This window comes from Rana temporaria, chromosome 3 (assembly GCF_905171775.1).
Source record: "Rana temporaria chromosome 3, aRanTem1.1, whole genome shotgun sequence".
Classification (NCBI taxonomy): domain Eukaryota; kingdom Metazoa; phylum Chordata; class Amphibia; order Anura; family Ranidae; genus Rana; species Rana temporaria.
Window position 1 is genome coordinate 292,259,249 of NC_053491.1, and position 22,200 is coordinate 292,281,448.

Genomic DNA, 22,200 nt, shown 5'->3' on the forward strand with positions numbered 1-22,200 from the left:
CCCCCGAAGAGAGCACTGTACCACACATCAATTTTTTTTTACAATCAAGACCAGATTTACTATTACTATAACAAAAAGGAGAGGGCGCATCAGCCTTGTGCATTACCGTAAACGGAAAATTTCCTATCAAGTACTTACTGTAATTTTCCTTTCTTGATAGACTCCATGGCAGCATACGTGTGGGTTAGCCCTACCACCATAACTACCCTATAGGACATCTATAGGAAATATTTGCTCTGGGCTACCGGCCGTGATCCGTAGCCAGAATACTCCAGGCATTGGGAGGGGATTTCGGTAGTATTTGGCCAACTTGTATGGGGATGCAAAGAGGTCGACTTCTGGCAAAACTCCCAGGGTCAAAAGTAGACATGTGCACAGCAAAAATTTTCGTTTATTTCTGTTTCGTTTCTGTTCGTTTATCGTGATTCGTAACGAGTCGTAATTTCGTAAGACGTTAGTTATCGTATTCGTACTCTTTAGTATTTTCGTAACACTCTTTTTTCCGTTTTCTGTTTTTTTCTGTTAGTTTATTTTTCGTTGAATCGAGATTCGTATTTTCGTTATATTTTGTATTCTGCCGCGTTCGTATTTTTAAAATGATTTTATTCGTTCCTTCGTTTTTACGTTAGTTTAATTTTCGTTGTTTTGTTATTCGTATTTATATTATATTTTCCATCATGCCGCATTCGTATTTTCGTAAAGAAATATATTTTCGTTGCTTTATGATCATTCGTATTTTCATGTCTAATTTCCTTTGATTGTAAAAACGTACTTTTGTAGATTTTATTGCATTCGTAATTCTGTTAGAATACATTTTACGTTTATTCGACACACTACTCGTCGTAATTTTGTAATTCGGATTTTACTGTGATTGACTTGACTGTCTTAGTTAGCACACACACCCTGTCTAGAATGAAGTCTGACGTAGAAGAAAACTAAAATATGTCAGATATTACAAATACAAATCTAGAAAGTAGATGCACTGCAGTCTAACACAGAAAAAGACACAATGAGCCAGGAGGTAATGAGAAAGAAGCTCATTGGGGGAAGGAACAAACCTCTTCAGAGGAAAGGGACAGCGCTCAGTGGCTATTGGTCAGAAATATTTCAGTACTAACGAAAGCTAATTTACATTATTTTGTATTTTCGTTGTTTTCATTTCAGTTTTCCGAAGATCCGTAATTTATTTTTCGTTAGTTTTGATTTTCGTTTTTTAGTCTTTGTTCGGCATTTCGTTTTCTTTTCGGTCTTCGAATATTAGTAAGTTTGCATTTTCGTTCATTTTGTTTTTCGTAATTATTTTTTTTTTTTGGGTTCGGTATTTTCGTTGTTTCTATGTTTTCGTTTCTTTCTTCTTTCGTATCTTCGTTGTTTTCCATATTCGTTATTTTGAAAATATCGTTATTCGTTATTAATTGCGCTAAACCATTCGTTCATTCGTATGTTAACGAATCAACTAAAATAACGAAAAATGACGGAAAACGTATTCGTAACTTAAAAAATTGCACATGCCTAGTCAAAAGCCACTCGAACACTTCTTTGTGGAGAGACCACTCGTTGTTGTTCATCTGAACACGAGAAAGGAAGTCTGCCTGAAAATTTTGGATCCTGGGTATGTAGTCTCATAGCCGGAGTAAGGTAGATGCACTGGCTCTTGTTGTCGGACCTCCATTGTTGGAGGAACCCTTTCTGGAAGGGTCATATGCGCCACTGTTCCCACTACACCATGGTGAATTGTGGCCGCCATGGTGCCAATCAACTTCAGACACTGGCGGGCATAGAAATGAGACAATGCGAGGGCTTCAGGATACAGCTTCAGGATTTTAGATTGCATGGAACTCTTCTTGTCCATTTTTCCCCACTCATCAGAGATGATGTCGCCCAGTTCAGTGAGAAAGTGAAAATATTGAAGCTCCTTTTTGAGCTACTTGAAGAATTTCCTCTGCTCAGGTGGAGAAGTTACAGGATCTTTCCAATTCAGGGCTTCCCTTTCTGCTTTCACCAATAAGGGAACCAGGGCGTACTCAAAACCCATCCCCGGATCCTCTACTTTCGACTCACTGTCCGAGGGAGGAGCAGATGGGTGGCTTGACTGGGAAGATTCCCATGTAGAGTGGACCAGTGGGGGGGGGGGGTCACAAGGCTGACCAGCCGCCTTCACCTGCAGGGATTCTCTTACGATCTGCTTGACTAAAGATTCAAGGTGCTGGTGCGCACCCTCCCTCTCGTCTGCTGCTTCTGAAAAAAGCGAGACTTTCCTGGCAGGGACTGGAGCCCTACACCCCCAACATGATTTCTCTATCCCCAGCTGTGGCGAGATGGGGGGGTGAGGAGGATCTCTACTGTGATGTCCGGATCTAGAGGGAGAGTATTGGCGGTGTGACTTTGAAGATCCGCTTCCTCTTCGGGAACTAAGTTGTGGATCAGACCTGGAAGGGCTGTGAGAAAGAGAGCAGAAAGAAAAGAAAAGGAAAAAAGCAATAAAACTTTTGCCCTAGTACCCCACTCTCCTCCTCCCCAGCAGGCAGAACACAGAGAAAATCCCAATGTATACCTGCTGCGAGAGGGCCGCCCAACAGGAGGCAGTGAAAGATCCATGATATCACAATTAGGTCACTGCAGGGAAAGATACAGATCAGCTGCCAGTCAAGGAACTTATCCATTCCCCCACAGAACCAGTATTTACCTGGGGGAGCTGAACCAGAGGCCAAGGGAAGTTTCCCCAATGACCACAATCATTCCTGAGGCTCTGCAGGCATCCCCCAGGATTTAAAAGTGGCGCCGCGTGATGTCACCACCAGCACCAGGTATAAGACACTCGTGCACATGCACGAACCAAGCCTCATTTTTGTTCATGGTCCACGCATGTATAAAGCGATTCCTGGGACCCGGAAGAGAGATAGCAGCGGCTGGAGCACAGGAGAAACCAGCTTAGGGGAAAGTTAGCGGAGAGCAGAGAGCAGTGAAAACAGGACCAGAAAGGTAGAATACAATTGATATAAATACAAACACTGCTGCCATGTATGATGAAGTCCATCTTACCACTCCACCTTACGACGCCTAGGCCGAGGGAACCCATACACATGTAGCATTACCCCAGGAGGAGCTGCTGGATTGTTTGGGGTCTACGCTCTGTGATCAACCCCTGAAAGTGGCTCAAAACCCTCCCTTGACACAACTGGTAATATGGGGGTTGTGGACCACAGTAACTCGTTGGGGAGCACAATATCCCATTACACTGCAACAGATTATGCAAATTAGAGATTACCTTGAATGGAATGGATCCTGCAGTATGAAAGACAGACTGTACACAGACCTCAGAGTATCCAAAGTGGTACTTTACTTGTGAGATGAAAACAAAAGAACAAGGGTAAAACAGTGATAACTATCTGCAGAGCCCTGCAGAATCAATAACAATAGTAACAATAGTAACACATGGTAACACATGGATGTAGGCTAAACTATAATATCACACAGACCTGTGCAAACACACAGAAAGAGGATTCCCTCAACAAGACATACACATTGAAGCACCCCCTTGCCAAGCCCAGCTGTATGTCTCTCTACAGTACTGTACAATGTAATATAACCAATTACTCGATCAACGAGTAATAAAATGAGTATCAACAATATGCAACACTAAATAGGTAGTCTTTAAGCAATATAGCTAACCAATGTGGTTTGGCGGGCCAGGCCAAACCTTAATATAATTTAACTTAAGAGTTTGTCCAAGTATGCGTTGGCATGCGTTGGCACGCAAAGAAGGAAAGAACAAAATTTGTAGTCCAAAGGGAAAAGAAGAAAAATAGTATCTGGTAAGAACTTCCTGAACAGTCGAACCACAACTGATGAATATCAACAATCCACCCTCTTGCAAGACAGTCAGTACGCTTGGGCAGGTGCCCGTCTCACCCAAATGATTCAGGCCCCATCCTTCTGTGGTACTTCGTCCACAATCTCGGTCACAGTCCTGCTAGATGGCAGCCTCCAGTTCTCAGACAGGTCGCAGGGATACTGGAAGCCCGTCCGATCACTCCATCAGAGGTTCCGTCTCTCCTTCTCAAAGGCACTCCCCCCGGGCGTATGTAGGCCTCAACTACGGCCTATTTCCCGCTGAGACACTTCTGACAGTGTCCTCCTGGGTTGAAGAGGCGGTCCAGAGAGAGTGCGCTAAACACGTCCTCCCCTTAAATTACCTCCCCCAGCAGGCTGCGTGGAAGGCAAAGCATCCTGGGGTAGTACAGCTGCTCTCTGGGTAATGTAGTCTATTACAGGCCAGGACAAATGGAGTCTCTTCTCTCCCTGTACTCAATTTCCCAACATTCTCTGCGGGAACCAGAACAAAATGTAAACAACAGGTGGCTCTAACCCATCTCGACCGCAGGAGGGAGCTGAGATCCTTCACGATCAGCAATGGTATTCTTTTATATCACGTAAAAAAAGTGATACCCCGCTACACACATCGGGCTTCATGGCAGATAATGGCTGCCTGCTGACAGCCAGGCAATCAGGCCGTGCGCACTCGCCTGTTGATGGCCAGGCTTCTCATCCTGTTCCTCTTTGCACAAAGGGGCAGATACTGGTCCTGCTGATGGGTTAAGAACCTTCTACAGCCCTGCCCAGATCTCCTAGATTAACTGCCAGTCTCCTGGAATCTCCTCCATGTTCTTTAGACTGTGTTGGGAGACACAGCAAACCTTCCGGCAATGGCACGTATTGATGTGCCATCCTGGAGTTGGACTGGAGTTGGACTGCCTGTGCAACCTCTATAGGGTCCAGGTATCGCCTCATGTTACCAGTAGTGACACTGACCCTAGCCAAATGCAAAACTAGTGGAAAAACAGTCAAAGAGGAGTAGGGGAAAAAAAATTCAGTGGTCTTCACTGGTCTTCACAGGTCGTCTCATTGTTGCTCATCTAGTGCACCTGTTTAATTTTATTAACACCAAAGCAGCTGAAACTGATTAACAACCCCCTCTGCTACTTAAAACTTAATTCCACTTTTGTTGAAAACAAAAACCCATTTCCCTCTGGATGATCGATATACATTGCAAGGATTATAACAACCTTTGTTGCAGATTCCTACCTTTTTTATTAAAAAAAATCCATGTGTATTTGTTTGTGCCTCTGTACTTAGTGGGTCTAATGGGAGTGGTTTCATAATTAACTGTCAGGTATGCAGCTGCAGGGCACTAATGAGATAAGGAAATCTGCTGGACCTGTGTCCCTTTAGACATGTTCCTATTGAAAGTATCTCTCCAAAAATGACATGTTGCAGGGGATGCCTGAAATCTGACTTGCATCTTAGGCAGACTTTTGGGAAAATTGGTGAGCCAATCACACAAGAAGGAAATTATGTTTCTGGGGAGTGGTCAATACAAACTCTGTGAACAGAACAACTCCAGGTAGCCATATTGCCACGCATTCTCAGAAAATTACAGTGGCTGCAGATTGAAAGGGAAAGGTAATTTTTAATAACATTCAATTGCAAAGCTGATCTCTCTGTTACTGCAACTTTAATTAAAGCTAGTCCAAATTAAATATTTCCCTCAGTAACTGCTGAAGTGGCTCTCAGCACTGTATGAGCTGTATGCAGCTGTATTCCAGCTATGAGATTAGAACTTCCTGTCTCACATCTGGAACACAATAGATTTGTGCTGAGTGAAGCTCAGCCATTCATAGGCAGCTTTGTATTCTGTCAATGAATACAAAGCTTCCTCTGACAAGTTAAGGTGGAGATTGTAATGTCATCAGCCTGCCCCACCACCTAAGCCAATCTGAGGAAGCATTGGAGAAGCTAACGTTATTATTACTTAGGGCTAACAGAGACATTTTCTGATGAATGTAACTGATCTGATTACTTGCAGGTTGTCTGGAAGGATTTTTTTTTTGCTGAGGATTGTTGAGTGAACCAAGCAAATTTTGGCTGACTGGTGTTTGCTAAATCCCGAACATAGTGGCCAACCCCACTGAAGTTTACGGGAGATGATTCTTAGCTTTTTTTATGGGCAATTTTCAAGTTTTTGGGGGGAAAAAGCATTAGTAGTCCTGCACTGCCATACCAAAATAAAATGTGCTTTTAAGAATCTCTTTAAACAGGGAGCAGTGCTTTTAAAAAGGCTTACAGGACAACATTAAAAAAAAATACAAATTCCTTAAACATCCAGTGGTAACAATATACAGCCTCCAGGATGTTGCTCTCCTGACCCGACCAGTGTAAGGTGTTAGGCAGCCTCAGCCTGCACTACTCCACTATCAGTAACCCCCATGTAGGCACCCTGGATGCTGCATAACGCTACAACTGCATGAGTTAGTTTGGACACCGACACCCCCAAACCTGAGGGCCAGGGAAGAAGAGTGTTCTCTTGCTTGAAATGGCATATTTTTAGGTCACCTTAAAATAACCTGATTTAAACTTGCTTGTAAAATGGCACACCTATTGGATGTACTAAAGCAAAAGTTACATTAACATTTGAATTGTCATTGTCTATTTTGTTCTAACAGAGAGGCTGGGAATTCCTTTCAATATCTATAATGGACACTTTTCCTAGATGAGGGTCTGGCATAAATAGTAAGGTGGGATCCCATTAAAATAAAATGAAGCAGGACCCCCCCCCCCCAAAAAAAAAAAAAACAGACTTTGGTATGGATTTTAAGGAGGGGGGGGGGGACTTTCACAAATTTCAGATGTCATCATTGACTATCGCGGGAAATATTTTTTTAGGTTGGGGGGGGATGGGGGGGATGGGCGGTTTGAACATTGTCAAGGTTTTGTGTATTTATTTACTATTTTACTTTTAATTAATACGAAACCAGGGGTACTGTGTTACTATGTACTCCTGGTGGCTTCTAGATTCTAAAAAAGTCCACCTCAAAGGCCATTACATTCACTTGGCCAAGGAGGTGGGCAAGAGGCCTTTGTGCCCATCAACATAGCGACAAGGATGCTTTGGCATCTGGTTTTTAAGTTGGATGTGGATTTTAAAGGTGAAAGCAGTTGGGGTGAAGTGACTGCACATTCTACTTATTTTAACTAAAGTATATATAAAAGGTATAAAGGTATGTGAGATCACATAAGATCCAATCCAATGTATTTTTACACATTTTTTGAGGTTAAATGAAACATTGATTGGATCCAGTTTGTTAGATTTACATAAACACTGGATACACACTTTAACATCATTTATTTTAGCTATTTTTTCTCAACTTTGATTCTAGTTTTAGAGTCTAGAGTGAGGAAGGATTAAAACCCCTATTGCATTTATACTTCTGTCTGGGGGTCTGTTATAAAGATTTACTATCACTTCCTGTCCTCCTGATGCTTTATCAGACGGGAAGTCAGTGAAAATCTGCAACGGGGACAAAGACATAAATCACTTCTGAAAGAAGTTCTAGTCTTTCTCTTTGATACTAAATAGAAGCATATTTATTTCTGACTGTGTTGCTTTTATAGAGTTCCCCTTACTTACCATTTGGTAGAATGTGGAGAGGCTGTTTATAAAACAATATAATTACAACAATCAGACAATGTTGGAGTATGGAGCTAAGTAAGTGTACAGACAACAGCAGGTTGGTCACACAGTCATAGGTTTTAGAAATGTTCACATTTTTCAACAGGGCACAGTAAAGGTGAAATAAGGAGGAATAAAGGTTGTTGTTTCTACACTGGGGCATTTCCAGCAGGGTTAAAGTATAAGTTCAAAAAAAAAAAAAAAATGTGCATTTATGATTTATTTCTTTTGGAGCCTGTAAAGCATTGCACCAGCGGTCAGCTAGTGCTATGCAAGTCTCCTTAAGATCTGTCAGTATATCTGTGTGAAGACAGGAAGAAATAAATGAACTACCACAGCGCTCCACAGCGCCATGGTAGTTCATTGAAAACTACAAGCTGACAACCACACAGGATGTCTGGGCTTGTAGGTCATTCACACACAGAGCTGTGTAAATGAATGACGGGGCCACATGGGCGGAGCTACAGCATTGGGGGTGAAACATGTAATATGTTCCCAAAGGAGAACTTATCCTTTAAATTTAAAGGGGTTGTAAAGCTTCATGTTTTTTCACCTTGCAGTGTCCGGCCCCACTGAGCCCCAGTTTTACTTACCCGAGCCCCAAATTTTCGAGGGCGCAATCCTGCGTTGTTCTCATCATGGCTGATCGCCTCTTCATTGTATAGATTGATAGCAACACAGCCATTGGCTCCCGCTGCTGTCAATCAAATCCAAGGCCGTGGCCACCGGGGGATGGGGCCGAGTCATACATTCGTCAGCTATGAACGCTGATTGTATGACACGGGAGCACACCCGCAAGGTAACCCCCTCGGGAGAGAGCTTCCCAGAGGGGGTAATCTCTTGCGGGGAGGAGCCGCAAGAGCAGCCGTGGGACCCCAGAAGCAGACGATCATGGCCACTCTGTGCAAAACGAACTGCACAGTGGAGGTAAGTATGACATGTATGTTATTATTTTTTTTTAAGTGAACCTTTATTGTCACTTTAATTTAAATACATTTTAAGGATTGTGCTCTCATAGTGTAGTAATCTCTAATAAAAATGGCCAGGTAATGTATACAAATTATTTCACTTATATGTTAAGGTGCCGACTGCAGGCACCAACACAAACAGCTTAAGGGTTGACAGGCACAACCCTGCAATGCTGCTCACAATGTGCAGAGCCGGAGAGCATTTCAAAAACCCGAAAGTGGCGTTGGGGAGGCAGAAGTGACATCAGGACATTGCCATGGTTTTGTGTATTTAATTACTATTTTACTTTTTATGAATAAGTAACCAGGGATACTATGTACCCCACAGACCCTTACATTCACTGGGCCAAGGATGTGGACAAGAGGCCATTGTCCCCATCAACATAGCAAAAAGGATGCTTTGCTGGTTGGGCATCTGGCTTTTAAGTTGGATGTGGATTTTAAAGGTGAAAGGTTAGCAGTTGTGGTGAAGACCAAGCTAGCTGTGCATACACAATGTGGCCACACATTCTACTTATTTTAACTAAAGTATATCCAATCCAATATATTTATAAAAATGTAATGATGTTAAATGTTAATGAAGAATGGTCTTGTGGAATCCTCTGAACATATCTAGGTTTATCCATCATGCTTGTGATGGGGAAAGTAAAAAACAATCAGGCAGTGAATTTCGAAAAGAACAAGAGGATTTATTAACATCAGCTGCAGCTGGGAGCAAGTTCATAATTACTTGCTCAAAAAAAGAAGGCACACAGTCCGTTTTTATAACAACGCTTCATCATAGACTTACATATGATTGGTTGCTAAGATCTACAGTACAGAAAAGCGCGAATCGTCTTTTACTAACACAAAATCAGCTAAAGCAGCCCAAAGGGTGGCGTCATCCAAATGGAACTTCCCCTTTATAGTGCCGTTGTAAGGGTTGTACGTCACCGCGCTTTGCTAGAGCATTTTTTTTTTTACGATCATGTGTAGGCAAGGCCGTTTTAATGATCAAGTTGAAAAAAACTTATTTTTTTCTAGAGCCTGAAAAACGTCATTTTTTACAACCCAAAAAATTATCGTGTGTATGCGGCATTACACTTCAGCTGCTTGTTTTATGGACAGATAATTGAAGCAAGCCTTGTAGTGGTAGACTAGTAGTCTTTCTACCCATGCAGAGACCTATTTAGCCTGTTCACTAAATTGGGCATTTATCTAGCTATACAATTCCGAAATTAGTTAAAAGCCATACATTTTCCCAAGTAACTAGAAATCAGTTGAGTCACAATACATTTGGGAAATAAAATTAGAGCATTGCAAAAAATTTATTGGTAAACCCATGACATAAAAAGGTATTCTTATTATTTCAGGTTCACTGAAATTACAGACAAATACTATTAACCCACATGTTTCATAAGCCTCTTTATTTTTGGTAACATACAAAGTAATGGAACAAGACTACAGTACATTCCTGATATCTGATTGTAGATGTGTGATTAGGATCTTGACCTCATCTCTGTGACGCAACGACTCAAAACTTTCCTTCCTTTTTCACTATCATTAAGTGTGTGGTAGGAATAAGTTCTTCTATATGGCTTCCTTGCTAAATACCTTAACAAACAAGGGAGTTTTCTTGGCAATAAGAAACTAACAAACAGTCAGCATGCAACTCGTAGTATTCAACCTCTTCATGCCTATGTTTCTACTAGTCAGATTCCTTTCTAGTCTTCAAAGCTTTCAACGAAAGTTCATAGGTCAGAAACATAGCAGCACTCATTGGAAATCCACGTACGGCATTGACTGTGATTCCCCTAAAAAAGACCTAAAATAATACATAGGTATGTGTTATATGTGAAATTCATAAAACGATTTTTACAACTAGTTAAACCGTGCAATATTTCACATATTCACTACAGCTTCCTACCGTAGGGTTGCTAAAAATAATTCAATCTACCCAATAAACATTTGTTTACTGAGAAAGTTCTGTTGACTTTGTCTGGGACACTCCATAGACATCTCACTTGATTATAGTTTATAATACCGGTAATTTGTTACAGCCTGATTATACTTTATTTAGTAGGACATGAAAGACTAGCTTTTTTTATACTGGCCTGGTGGGCCAACAGATGAGCTCTCTGTTGAACTGAATAGTGACCACAGCAGGCTGAAGATGGCCATGTGATGTGAGGAGGGCCACAGACTGAGATCTCACATGGGAATGGCTGTAGGTAAGTATGACCTGATCTATTGTAAGTGTGCTGGAGGCAGGGGAGGGGCAGAAAAGGATATGCGCACTAAGGGTCTCATTTACAAAACAGCAGTATGGCTTTACTATAGCCATAATAAAAAAGCTAAAAAAACACAGCAGAACATTTATGGTGTGCTTTACAAATGTGTTCAACGATTTGCTTGTTTTGGGACGTTAGAGCAAGCATATCTTTCTTCATTTTCATGAATGGGAAAACAGTGCTCTGAGATGAGAGACCAGTCACATGACCTGTGAAAGTCATGCCAGCAGCATCTGCTACCATTACAGAGAATCCTATTCAGCATTATGCTACAGTCCTCATAAAATGAAGGCACACTGCAGTGTCCAGCAAAGCACAGATAACATATAGCAGCTCTCTTTTAAATAGGCTTCTAATGTGTACTTTGAACAAAGAAAAGTCAACTGTACATACAACTAGAGTTGAGTGGACACCTGGATGTTCGAGTTCGAGTTCGGGTCCGAACCCGAACTTTAAAAAAAAAGTTCAGGTTCGGGAACCCGAACCCGAACCCGAACTCCGAACCCCATTGTAGTCAATGGGACACAGACTTTTAGAAAGAAAAATGCGCGGAGGTCCCCGCAAATTCAATAACCAGACCCTTTAGGTCTGGTATGGATACTAAGGGGAACCCCGCCGTCAATTTAAAAAAAAATGACGTGCGGTTCCCCCTAAATATCCATAACCAGACCCTTCAGGTCCGGTATGGATATTCAGGGGAACCCCGCCGTCAATTTAAAACAAAAATGACGTGCGGTTCCCCCTAAATATCCATAACCAGATCCGTTATCCGAGCACGTTGACCTGGCCGGCCGCAGAAAGAGTGCGCCCCCCCCCTCTCCTGAACCGCACCAGGCCACATGCCCTCAACATGGGGAGGATGTCCCCATGTTGATGGGGACAAGGGTCTCATCACCACAACCCTTGCCCGGTGGTTGTGGGGGTATGTGGGAGGGAGGTTTATCAGAATCTGGAAGACCCCTTTAACAAAGGGGACCCCCAGATCCTGACCCCCCCCTGTGTGAAATGGTAATGGGGTACACTGTACCCCTACCATTTCACGAAGGAAGTGTAAAGTCTTGTTAAAAAAAACACACTGACACCGTAGAATAAAGTCCTTTATTAATAAAGAAAAAAATGTCACAGCTGCAGCGCGTCATTCGCTGGGCTGTGTCCAGCGGTGACAGGAGGTCGGGGATGCTGCTGCGCTAGATGGATGGATCTTCTCATCGCTGGAGCGGAGGTCACCCGACGCAGGATCTTCTCATCGCTGGAGATCACCCGCAGCCGTCGCAGGATCAGGACAATGCAGGAAGCCGGGAACGAGTGGATTATCACCGCTGGAGTTTTTTTTTTTTTTTATATTAATAAAGGACTTTATTCTACGGTGTCAGTGTGTTTTTTTTTAACAAGACTTTACACTTCCTTCGTGAAATGGTAGGGGTACAGTGTACCCCATTACCATTTCACACAGGGGGGGGGTCAGGATCTGGGGGTCCCCTTTGTTAAAGGGGTCTTCCAGATTCTGATAAACCTCCCGCCCGCATACCCCCACAACCACCGTGCAAGGGTTGTGGGGATGAGACCCTTGTCCCCATCAACATGGGGACATCCTCCCCATGTTGAGGGCATGTGGCCTGGTGCGGTTCAGCTGAGGGGGGGGGCGCACTCTGTCCCCCCCTCTTTTCTGCGGCCGGCCAGGTCAACGTGCTCGGATAACGGGTCTGGTTATGGATATTTAGGGGGAACCGCACGTCATTTTTGTTTTAAATTGACGGCGGGGTTCCCCTTAATATCTATACCAGACCTGAAGGGTCTGGTTATGGATATTTAGGGGGAACCGCACGTCATTTTTTTTATAAAATTGACAGCGGGGTTCCCCTTAATATCCATACCAGACCTAAAGGGTCTGGTTATTGAATTTGCGGGGACCTCTGAGCATTTTTTTTCCCGAACTCCGATCCCGGACCCGAACTTTCAATTATTCGGGTTCAGGTCCGGGTTCGGGAAAAACCCAAAGTCCGTACCGAACCCGAACTTTACCGTTCGGGTTCGCTCAACCCTACATACAACAGAAAATACATTTTAATAAATTACATGGTACTCTATTACTAGAGAGTCATTGAACATTTATATAAATAAATATATCTGCACAAAATGTGCCACAATTGCACAGTAAAAATATTACAACACCCCATGTATTAACCACAACGTCCTGCCCCTGTGTAATAATCCTACTAAACACTATCTAGAAATAGCAGATTAAAACAAAATAATGCATTTTTTTATAAATTATGAATGTACCGTATGATATGTAATGCTTCCGATGATTCATAAAAACAACAGCGCAACAGATACAGGAGGAGGGGGGGGTGGCTTATTGCTAATAGAACAGACCGCTGCCAACCTAACTATAAATTCCATAAAGTGCTGAATAATTACATGGCTAGCGCTGGTCAATACCTACCTATTTAACTACTATAATACATGAAAACATTTACTTCACAGTCAAATACCCAAAATGCTAGTGCAAACAATCAAAATATTTCATCACACATATAATATGCAAAATACATGTGTCAAAAAAGTGCTAACATGCATAAAATGCACAAATAGTATATAAAAAAATGCACAATAGTGCAATTAATACATAGCGAAAGAATGCATATATCCAATCAATTTATATGAAAAACAATAAAGAAAAAAGTCAGTGTTAATCAAAAAATAATATTTTTAGGGGGGAGTGTGAGGAGCATGGCGGAGTGAGCTCACGCTGAGAAGGAGAGCTTAGCTCAAGCCCGGGGCGCACCGGTCAGGAGAGCGGCAGTTTAGTAACCCCAGCGCTTGAAAGAAAAAAAAAAGCCGATGTCGCGGCAAGGCGGCAGGAGAGCAGGAAGAAGCACGGGGGGGAAGCATCAGCCCAGTCACTCATACATTACCAGATATATGACGGTGAAAACACAGCAAGGAGACGCTGTAGCTGACAGATCGCTAAGGAGAGAATCACTGACGGAGAGTTCCCACCCCGCTGCAGCAGTGACTCTAACTACACCCTCATCGATAACCATAACAGCGGTTCCACCTCAAACACCAATGATAGCGGTGACTACAACGAAGGCTGAGATGTGGGAGTGGACAGCAGGTTCTGTGCAAACTCTGGAGGTGAGCCCGGCCCCCCCCCCCTGCAGTGGAACGAATGCAGGTAGAGGCAGAGGCGCCCCCAACCCCCCCTCAGTGATGGACTTAGAGGAGCGGTTTATGGGTCCTCTTCAGGACCCAGCAGGTACACTAATAACGCCAATGTTAAGCAGGGAGGGCCTTGTTCAAGGGGGTGAGATGCCTCAAGGCTGGGGAGCTGTGTCTGGGACGGATGAAGAAGGCCAGGTGTGTTTGCATAATAGACACAGCCCAGACAGTATCCAGGACACACAAGGGACTATACAACAACTCCCCCAAGTATCGGCCCCAGATATCAGCCAGCTTAGTAGGCTTATACAGGCTCTCCCAACTAAGGAGGATATTCAGACTATGCTAAAGGACATAACAGGCACACTGAGGGGGGAAATTGAGGAAGTGCACAGAAAAGTGGTGGGGGATGAACAAAAACTGAACGGGTTGGAGAAGCAACAAGAATTAACAGACTCCAGACTACTAGACCTGGAGGAAAAATTGGAAAAACAGCAGCAGCATATAATCAAGCTACAATTGTATTCAGAAGAGGCAGACAACAGGGCCAGAAGAAACAATCTGCGTATTAAGGGGATACCCGAGAACTTTGAAGGGCCAGCACTTAGAGAGGTGGTCACATCCATCCTGAATAAAAAAAAAAAAAAAAAACTAGATACCCCACTTGAACTGGACAGAGTTCATAAGGTCCCAACGACACGGAATCCTGCCCAGATCAACCCCCGGGACGTATTATGCAGAATACATTTCTACAGAGTAAAAGAGGAGATACTCAGAGTGGCGTGGAAGGAGGGGGTAATAACCTGGGAGGGGATGGATATACAGATATTCCCGGATCTTTGTTGGCAGACTAAAGCTCGGCGACGTTTGCTTAAACCTTTATTGGATTGTATCCGTGGTAAGGGGGCCACATATCGATGGGGGTACCCATTGGCTGTGTTCGTGAAAAAAGAGGGGAGGAGCTTTAATCTGAAAGAGCCCGTACAGCTCCCTGCATTTTTTGAGTTTTTAGAAACAGAGCCCATAGAGGTCCCCAACTGGCTGGAACTACCCGAAGTAATAGGTCAATGGAGAAAAGCCCCAGATAAATAGCGAAGAAGAGGGCGGGGTGAAGAAAAGGAGCAAACACAGAGGGAAAAGAAAAACACATATAGATAAATGATAATAGGAATTTTTTCATGGCAGCACAGAGGACAGTCCCCCCAGAGGATACCCAACGTACCCCAACATAAGTGAGTGAATAAGAGGCAGCTGGCCAAAATTAATACAGAGGAGGCCGGGAGAGAAGAACGTGGCCTAACCTCGTCACCCTTTTTTTTTTTTTACTGGGCCCATTTTTTTTTTTTTTTGGCCCCATGCGAAAGGGACACATTATAAAGGGCGATATTTCGGGCTTTACAAAAAGAAGCGGTGCTTTTTTTTTTATTGCTGTGCTCCAATCTTTTCTTTTTTTTTTCTCTAGCTGAATATTGTATAACGTATGTTTGAACATTTTTGGGTTTCGAATCATAAGAAGCTACAATACAGCAATATAATAATAATTGTAATACAAATATTCTATTAAGAATTGTAACAGGCTTTCCGCAGAGTCCCGAGGCCCAATAGAGGTGGTATGGAGGTAGTGTTGAAGTTGGAGAGGCATGGGGAAAACACATTCTTTTGCCCTCCCCTTTTTTAGGGGTTTTCTTTTTTTTTTGTTTTGGTAGTTTGGGTGTTCTGTTTTTTTTTTTTTTAAAGGGAGAGGGAGGGGGAGGGAGTAGGGAGGGAGTAGGGGTAGGTAAAATTGTTTTTTCTTTTTTTTTTTTTAGGGGGGGGGGGGGGGGGGGGGTTGGGAAGACTTCTCTATTTTTTATAATGTAACATAATAATATAATAACTTAATATACTACACTAGACACATTTTGATACACTATATATTTTCACTGTGTATTTACTATATACTTTAATTAATTTTTAATTTTTAGACACAATAATAATATAACAATATAACACGAACACGTATATGTATACTACATATTTTATTTTTTATATTGCATATTACATAATGAATGGCCACAAGAGTCAGACACATAACACATTTCACATTTTAATTAATTATACACATAATAATTAGCACTATATTAAATATTACACTAAATATTAAATACACATCACATATTGAATCACCATAAGATTTGAGACAGTTTGGATTAGGGTTCTTCTTTTCTTTTGGGATTCTTAGCTTATTTTTTCCTTCTAGGGGGGGGGGGGGTGAGGGGAGTGAGTACTACAATGTTTCAAGGGTTAAGGTCTCTGAGGAGGCCGAGTGGGAAGCGAAAGATGAGGGAGCAGCTGGGGGCCATGAAGAAGACAAGGGTCCCCATAAGATGTGCCCAGTTAAGGAAACATTAATCAAGGGTATCAGGGGAGTATACTGGAGGGAGGGATAATAACAATGTATGAGAATACCATCTAAAATTAATTAGTTTAAAGAGAAAGTTATGTTAAAGCGAAGGGAGGGTGGGGTGGGGGAGGGGGAGGATCTCTCTCACACCTTTGCCTGTGGGGATTGTCATGTTCTTAAAATGTTTGAAAATGTTTGAAAATTATATAAATGTATTATAAATGTATTATAGGGCAGGAATTGGGGTGGGGATTTAATCTCCCTTCTAATCCATACCCTCCCCCCCTCCCCCCTTAGGGGGTGGGGGGGAGGGGGGATCTCCTTGATGAAAAGGGGTGGTGGAACCATTTTTTTTTCTCCTCCCATATATTGAAGCGGCGCACCCGGAGCAATAGCCAGGTGAAGCTCTCCGTAGTGCTTTCATACCTACCCCCACTAGAGCGCCTCTCCTCCTGGTGGAGGGAAGTCGGAGACGCTCAATTGTGTGGTTTATTGTGATAAAAACTCAGGGGGATAATATAGTTAGCTCATCACAGCAAATAGCGAAAGCCTTTAGGGATTTTTATAGTAGATTGTATCAATTAGAGAAGCAACCAGTAACGGGGACGAGACAGAGTAGAGAAGAACAAATAAAAGAATATATAAGGGACTCAGGGATGCCCAAGATACCAGAAGAAAGTATTCGGAGTATAGAGGAACCAATTACAGCTAAGGAATTATTAGAAGCAATTAAAGCAATGAAACCAGGCAAATCCCCGGGACCAGATGGATATACTCTACTTTACTATAATTTTTTTTTTGAAAAGTTGCCATCAAAATTTTTGATTGCATTTAATTCACTAAGAGAAGGACAACCGATGTTAAGGGAAACACTAATGGCCCACATAGCAGTAATCCCTAAAGAAGGGAAAGACCCCTCCCAATGTACTAGTTATCGCCCAATTTCCCTGTTGAATGTCGACCTGAGGATTTTCTCAAAAATACTTGCTAATAGATTAGTGTCATATATCCCCGCCTTAATACATCCTGATCAAGTAGGGTTTACGCCTGGTAGAGAGGGGAGGGAAAATACACAAAGAGTGCTGAGCTCTATCTACCTATCCCAACGTCACCAAAATCCATTAGTTCTAGTATCGACTGACGCAGAGAAAGCTTTTGATAGAGTTGATTGGGGATTCCTGAGAGACATTTTACAACATATAGGCCTAGGGGAAGGAATGCAAAATTGGATTACAAGCCTTTACTCATGCCCGATGGCCAGAGTAAAGGTAAATGAAGTAATGTCTGATCCCTTCCCAATAAGAAACGGAACAAGGCAGGGATGCCCACTCTCTCCGTTAATCTTTACTCTTGCCCTTGAACCATTTTTGAGAATGGTACGAGCAAATACGGATGTTAGAGGCATCCGGATCAAAGGGGAAGAATATAAGGTCGCTGCATTTGCAGATGACTTACTTTTTTCATTACCGACCCCAGCGCTATCTCTACCAGCGTTGTTGAAGGAAATAGGAGACTATGGCAGCCTGTCTAATTTTAAGGTAAACTATAGTAAATCAGAGGCGATGGGGGTGGAGGTAGATGAACATACGCAGCAGTTATTGGCAGCAAATTTCCCTTTTAAGTGGACGGGCTCTCATATATCTTATTTGGGAACGAAAATACCAAAAAAGTTTAATAGAATAGAACCTTTGAATTAAATTTTATACCACTGGTGAGATCGATCAAAGCAGACTTTCAACGATGGGACAGGGAGATTTTCACATGGTTCGGAAGAATCAATATTATTAAAATGAACGTAATGTCGAGACTTCTCTACCTATTTCAGATTTTACCGATAAGGATCCCGCTGGGTTTTCTGAGAGAGTTGAGATCTAGATTCACAAAGTTTGTCTGGGCAGGAAAACCAGCGAGATTAAGGAGGGAAGTCTTGACATTACCGAAAGAGAAGGGAGGAGTGGGTTTCCAAGACCCAATGAGCTACCATGTTGCCACTCATATGGCACGGGTGGCAGAGTGGTGCATCCATCAAAAGGAAAAACCATGGATTCAAATAGAACAAAAGATAACGAATATTCCCTTAGAGGGTATGGCGTGGATCTTAGACGGGGACATCCCACAGGAAGTGAAAAAACACCCTACAGTGGGCGCAACGGTAAGAGTTATAAAAAGGCTATTCAAGAAAACTAAAATTTCAAAATACCCAAGTCCGATGTCACCGGTCCTTGGGAACCCGAGCTTCGAATTAGGTCTAACAGACCTTTATTTTAATAAGTTAAGACGATTAGGAATGAGTAGAATCATACATTTTAGGAATGATACTCAAAGAACAAATAGTGAAGAACGCGAAGAGAGAATCATGAGGGAACTAGACCCAATGAGACAAATACAATTAAAAGACGCTATTCGAACAATGAGCCAACAAGGGGAAGTGAACCAAGAACTGACAGACTTTGAGGGAATATGTTATAAGGGAGAACCAGTGAGACATGGCCTATCAATAATGTACAGTCTCTTAGTGGAGTCAGAAGCACCGCAAGACCTAACATTTATCCAAGCATGGGAAAGAGACCTGGGGACTACATTCTCGGAGAGTCAAAAAACAAAAATTTTTGGATTTATACATAAGGCCTCGTTGGCCACTAGATATCAGGAAACTGGGTATAAAATCCTAACCAGATGGTATAGGACCCCGGTAGCGTTGAAGCGAATATTTCCCCAGGTATCAGATCTATGCTGGAGATGCGGGGAAGTGGAAGGCACCATGACACATCTATTTTGGGAATGCTCTAGACTCAAGGATTTTTGGAAAATGGTAGTCAATACAACAAAAGAAATTACGGGGGTAGATCTAGGAGATAATCCGGCAGCACTTCTGCTAAATGTATTTCCAATCTCCATGGCAAAATAAAAAAACTCATTGCTTAGACATCTACTTACAGCAGCAAAAGCCTGTATCCCAATTCTGTGGAAAAGTACGAGTCCGCCGACAAGACAACAATGGCTGGGTAACTGAAATACAGCAGATGGAAAACCTGACAATGGGAATGAGAGAGCAGGAAGAGAAATATAGACAGGTTTGGGCGCCATACATCGGCTATAGGGAGCAGAACCCCTGAGGCGGGGGGGGGGGGGCTGGGGGGGAGGGGGAGAGACAGAGGTTCCCCCATTCTTTTTTTTTTTGGTTTGTTTAGTTTTCTGTTGGGTTTAGTCTGTGGCTCAGACAATCAGGGTTTGAGCTCGGGGAAGGGGAAGGGGGTAGCTATTATGGAATGGTTAATAATACAAGTTGAATTAAGGTTTTGTTACAATTAAAGGAAGGAAAATGTATAGTTAAAATTAAGAACAAGATTGTTGGAATGTATTATACTGTACCTATTCTTTTCTTTTTTTCTGTGAATGAATTACGGAGAAGTGGAAGAAAAAGTATATAAAATAAAGAATTAAAAAAAAATATATATATATATTTTAAAACAATCCACACCACTCACATTTCCAAAGTGTCATACACTTAATTGTAAACCTATAGGCCCGGATTCACATACCTGAGCACATCTTTATGCGGGCGTAGCGCATCTCATATGCGCTACGCCGACGTAACACAGAGAGGCAAGCACAGTATTCACAAAGCACTTGCTCCCAACGTTGCGCCGGCGTAACATAAATTCCTAGGCGTGCGCCGGCCTAATTTAAAGTAGGTGGAAGTGGGCGTGCTACATTTAAATGAACCGTGACCCCATGCAAATGATGGGCCGAACGAACGGCGCATGCGCCGTCCCGTGGACGCATCCCAGTGCGCATGCTCAGAATCACGTCTAAAATACTCAATAAGATACATCGAATCACTGCCTATAAAAAAAAAAACGCGTATATGAATGCGCCGGCCGCAAGTACGTTCGTGAATCGGCATATCTCCCTCATTTGCGTATTCGAATTGTGAATCAATGGAAGCGCCTCTTGCGGCCAGCGTAAATATGCGCCGACGATACGACAGCGTAGGAAACTTACGTCGGTCGGATGAAGCCTAATTTCAGCCGTATCTAGTTCTATGGGCACGGCGCATAGATACGACGGCGCACATTGACACTTACGCGGCGTATCTCGAGATATGTCGGCGTAAGTGCTACGTGAATACTAGCCGATTATGAAATACTTACCTCGGAACGAGGTGACCACCACTTACCTGGTCCACACCGAGCAGGATGTCATCTTGCTCCGGCGTGTCTTCCGGGTATCGCCGCTCCAGCGCTGTAATTGGCTGGAGCGCGGATGACGTCACTCCCGCGCGTGCGTGCGGGAGATTTAAAATCGGCAGGGTCCGGCGGATGCCGGTCCTTTCGCTGTGGATTCCCCCCCTGCGCATGCGCCGCCCGCATTGCGGGGGGAATATCTCCTAAACCGTACAGGTTTAGGAGATATTCTTTATACCTACAGGTAAGCCTTATTATAGGCTTACCTGTAGGTAAAAGTGAAAAAGTGGGTTTACAACCACTTTAAGCGCTGACCCTAGTGTCGAAAATGTTGCTTTGAAAATGTGACTGGCTTGGATTGTTTTATTATAAAACCTGTTTTTAGACTTAATTACACTATGGAAGTCTCCTTTCTTCTATCCTCCTTTCATGCATGATCGCAATGAAGTGGTTTTACTGTGTGAAATCGTGTCTTAAGCAAGTGATGTGGAGCCATTAACTATTGAAGAGATCAGCATTTTGCATTTCAGCTGGTTTATAATCTGACCAGCTATTGCTTCTGGTGAGTTCATTTCGTTCAGTGGTGAATTACACTGGGTGTGGTATACACAGTGGCAGAAGGAATATTTTTGAGAAGCTCGCACAGCACAGGATTGAACTGTTTCTGGGACTTTCCTCTCTTTTGATTAACGGGGATTTTTTTTTTTATTGTTCATCGGATATTTACATTCTTTGCTCTATGAATTAATTGCACAATTTTACACATTTTCACTTTTTGACATAGTATTTGTGCATATTATGCACGTTGGCATTTTTTTGACACATGCATTTTGCATATTATATGTGTGATGACATATTTTGATTGTTTGCACTAGCACTTTCGGATATTTGATTGTAAGGTAATTTTTTAACATATTATAGTAGTTGAATAGGTAGGTATGCAATGCTTCAAATGAAAAAAATAACACTAGCCTGATATTGAAACTTACAATACCTCCATGAATTTGAAAAAGTAACATTCAACCTCTACTTTGAAATGTTTGTTAAGGTTTTTGTAATGACTGGAATTATGGACTAAATAGAAAAATGGAAAAAAATATTGAGGGAAAAGTTACTATTGAAGGAATTCCTGCCTAGGCCCAGGAAAACTGTGTTTACTTTAGGCATCTAGACAGGTTAAAAAACTAATTCTAGGCAACAAGAAAAAACAATCCCTGAACTACTATAATTTTGCAGCAAATATTAAAACTTTGCTAAAATGAGGTCATTCATCAATCTCCTTTTCGACAATTGAAACTGAAAGTGCTCACTCCTGAGTACTTCCGCATTCATGCTGTGCATGATTTACTGTGTATGATTTATTATTCTTTATTAAATTATTTATTTCCGTTTTTTGAGCTCTGAACCGTTCTATTCAATGTGCGGAGGGCTCCTTGATGCGAAGGGAGGTTGGACTCTGCACAACCTTGGTGTGGCCAATCACAGGTCCCAACACAGGGGGCGCGGTTCTTCCGACGCCTCTCGTTCCCATCAGTATCAACATATGGGATGCGCGCGCACACCCAGCCAACTCTTCGTATCTGGCTGGTTAGAGACTGTTAGGACATGTCTCTTCTGTATGCGCTCCGGCTTACGTCATCATGCTGGAGCGCATTACCTGCGCGCGCTATCATTTTGGGACACGTGGACCGGAAGTGATGCCAGGGGTCAGCGATGA

General features: G+C 42.6%; 1 protein-coding gene across 2 annotated transcripts in view; it reads right to left on the bottom strand.

The window, feature by feature from the left end:
* Nucleotides 1-9,752: 9,752 nt before the first annotated feature.
* The window catches only part of SLC25A48 (solute carrier family 25 member 48), a 183,057-nt gene continuing 170,609 nt past the window's right edge, over nt 9,753-22,200 (bottom strand). For both annotated transcript variants that reach the window (XM_040344745.1, XM_040344744.1), the window contains exon 7: nt 9,753-10,282. In XM_040344745.1, coding sequence (XP_040200679.1) covers nt 10,166-10,282 — 117 coding nt within the window. In that variant the 3' untranslated portion in view covers nt 9,753-10,165. The remainder of the gene's footprint in view (nt 10,283-22,200) is intronic.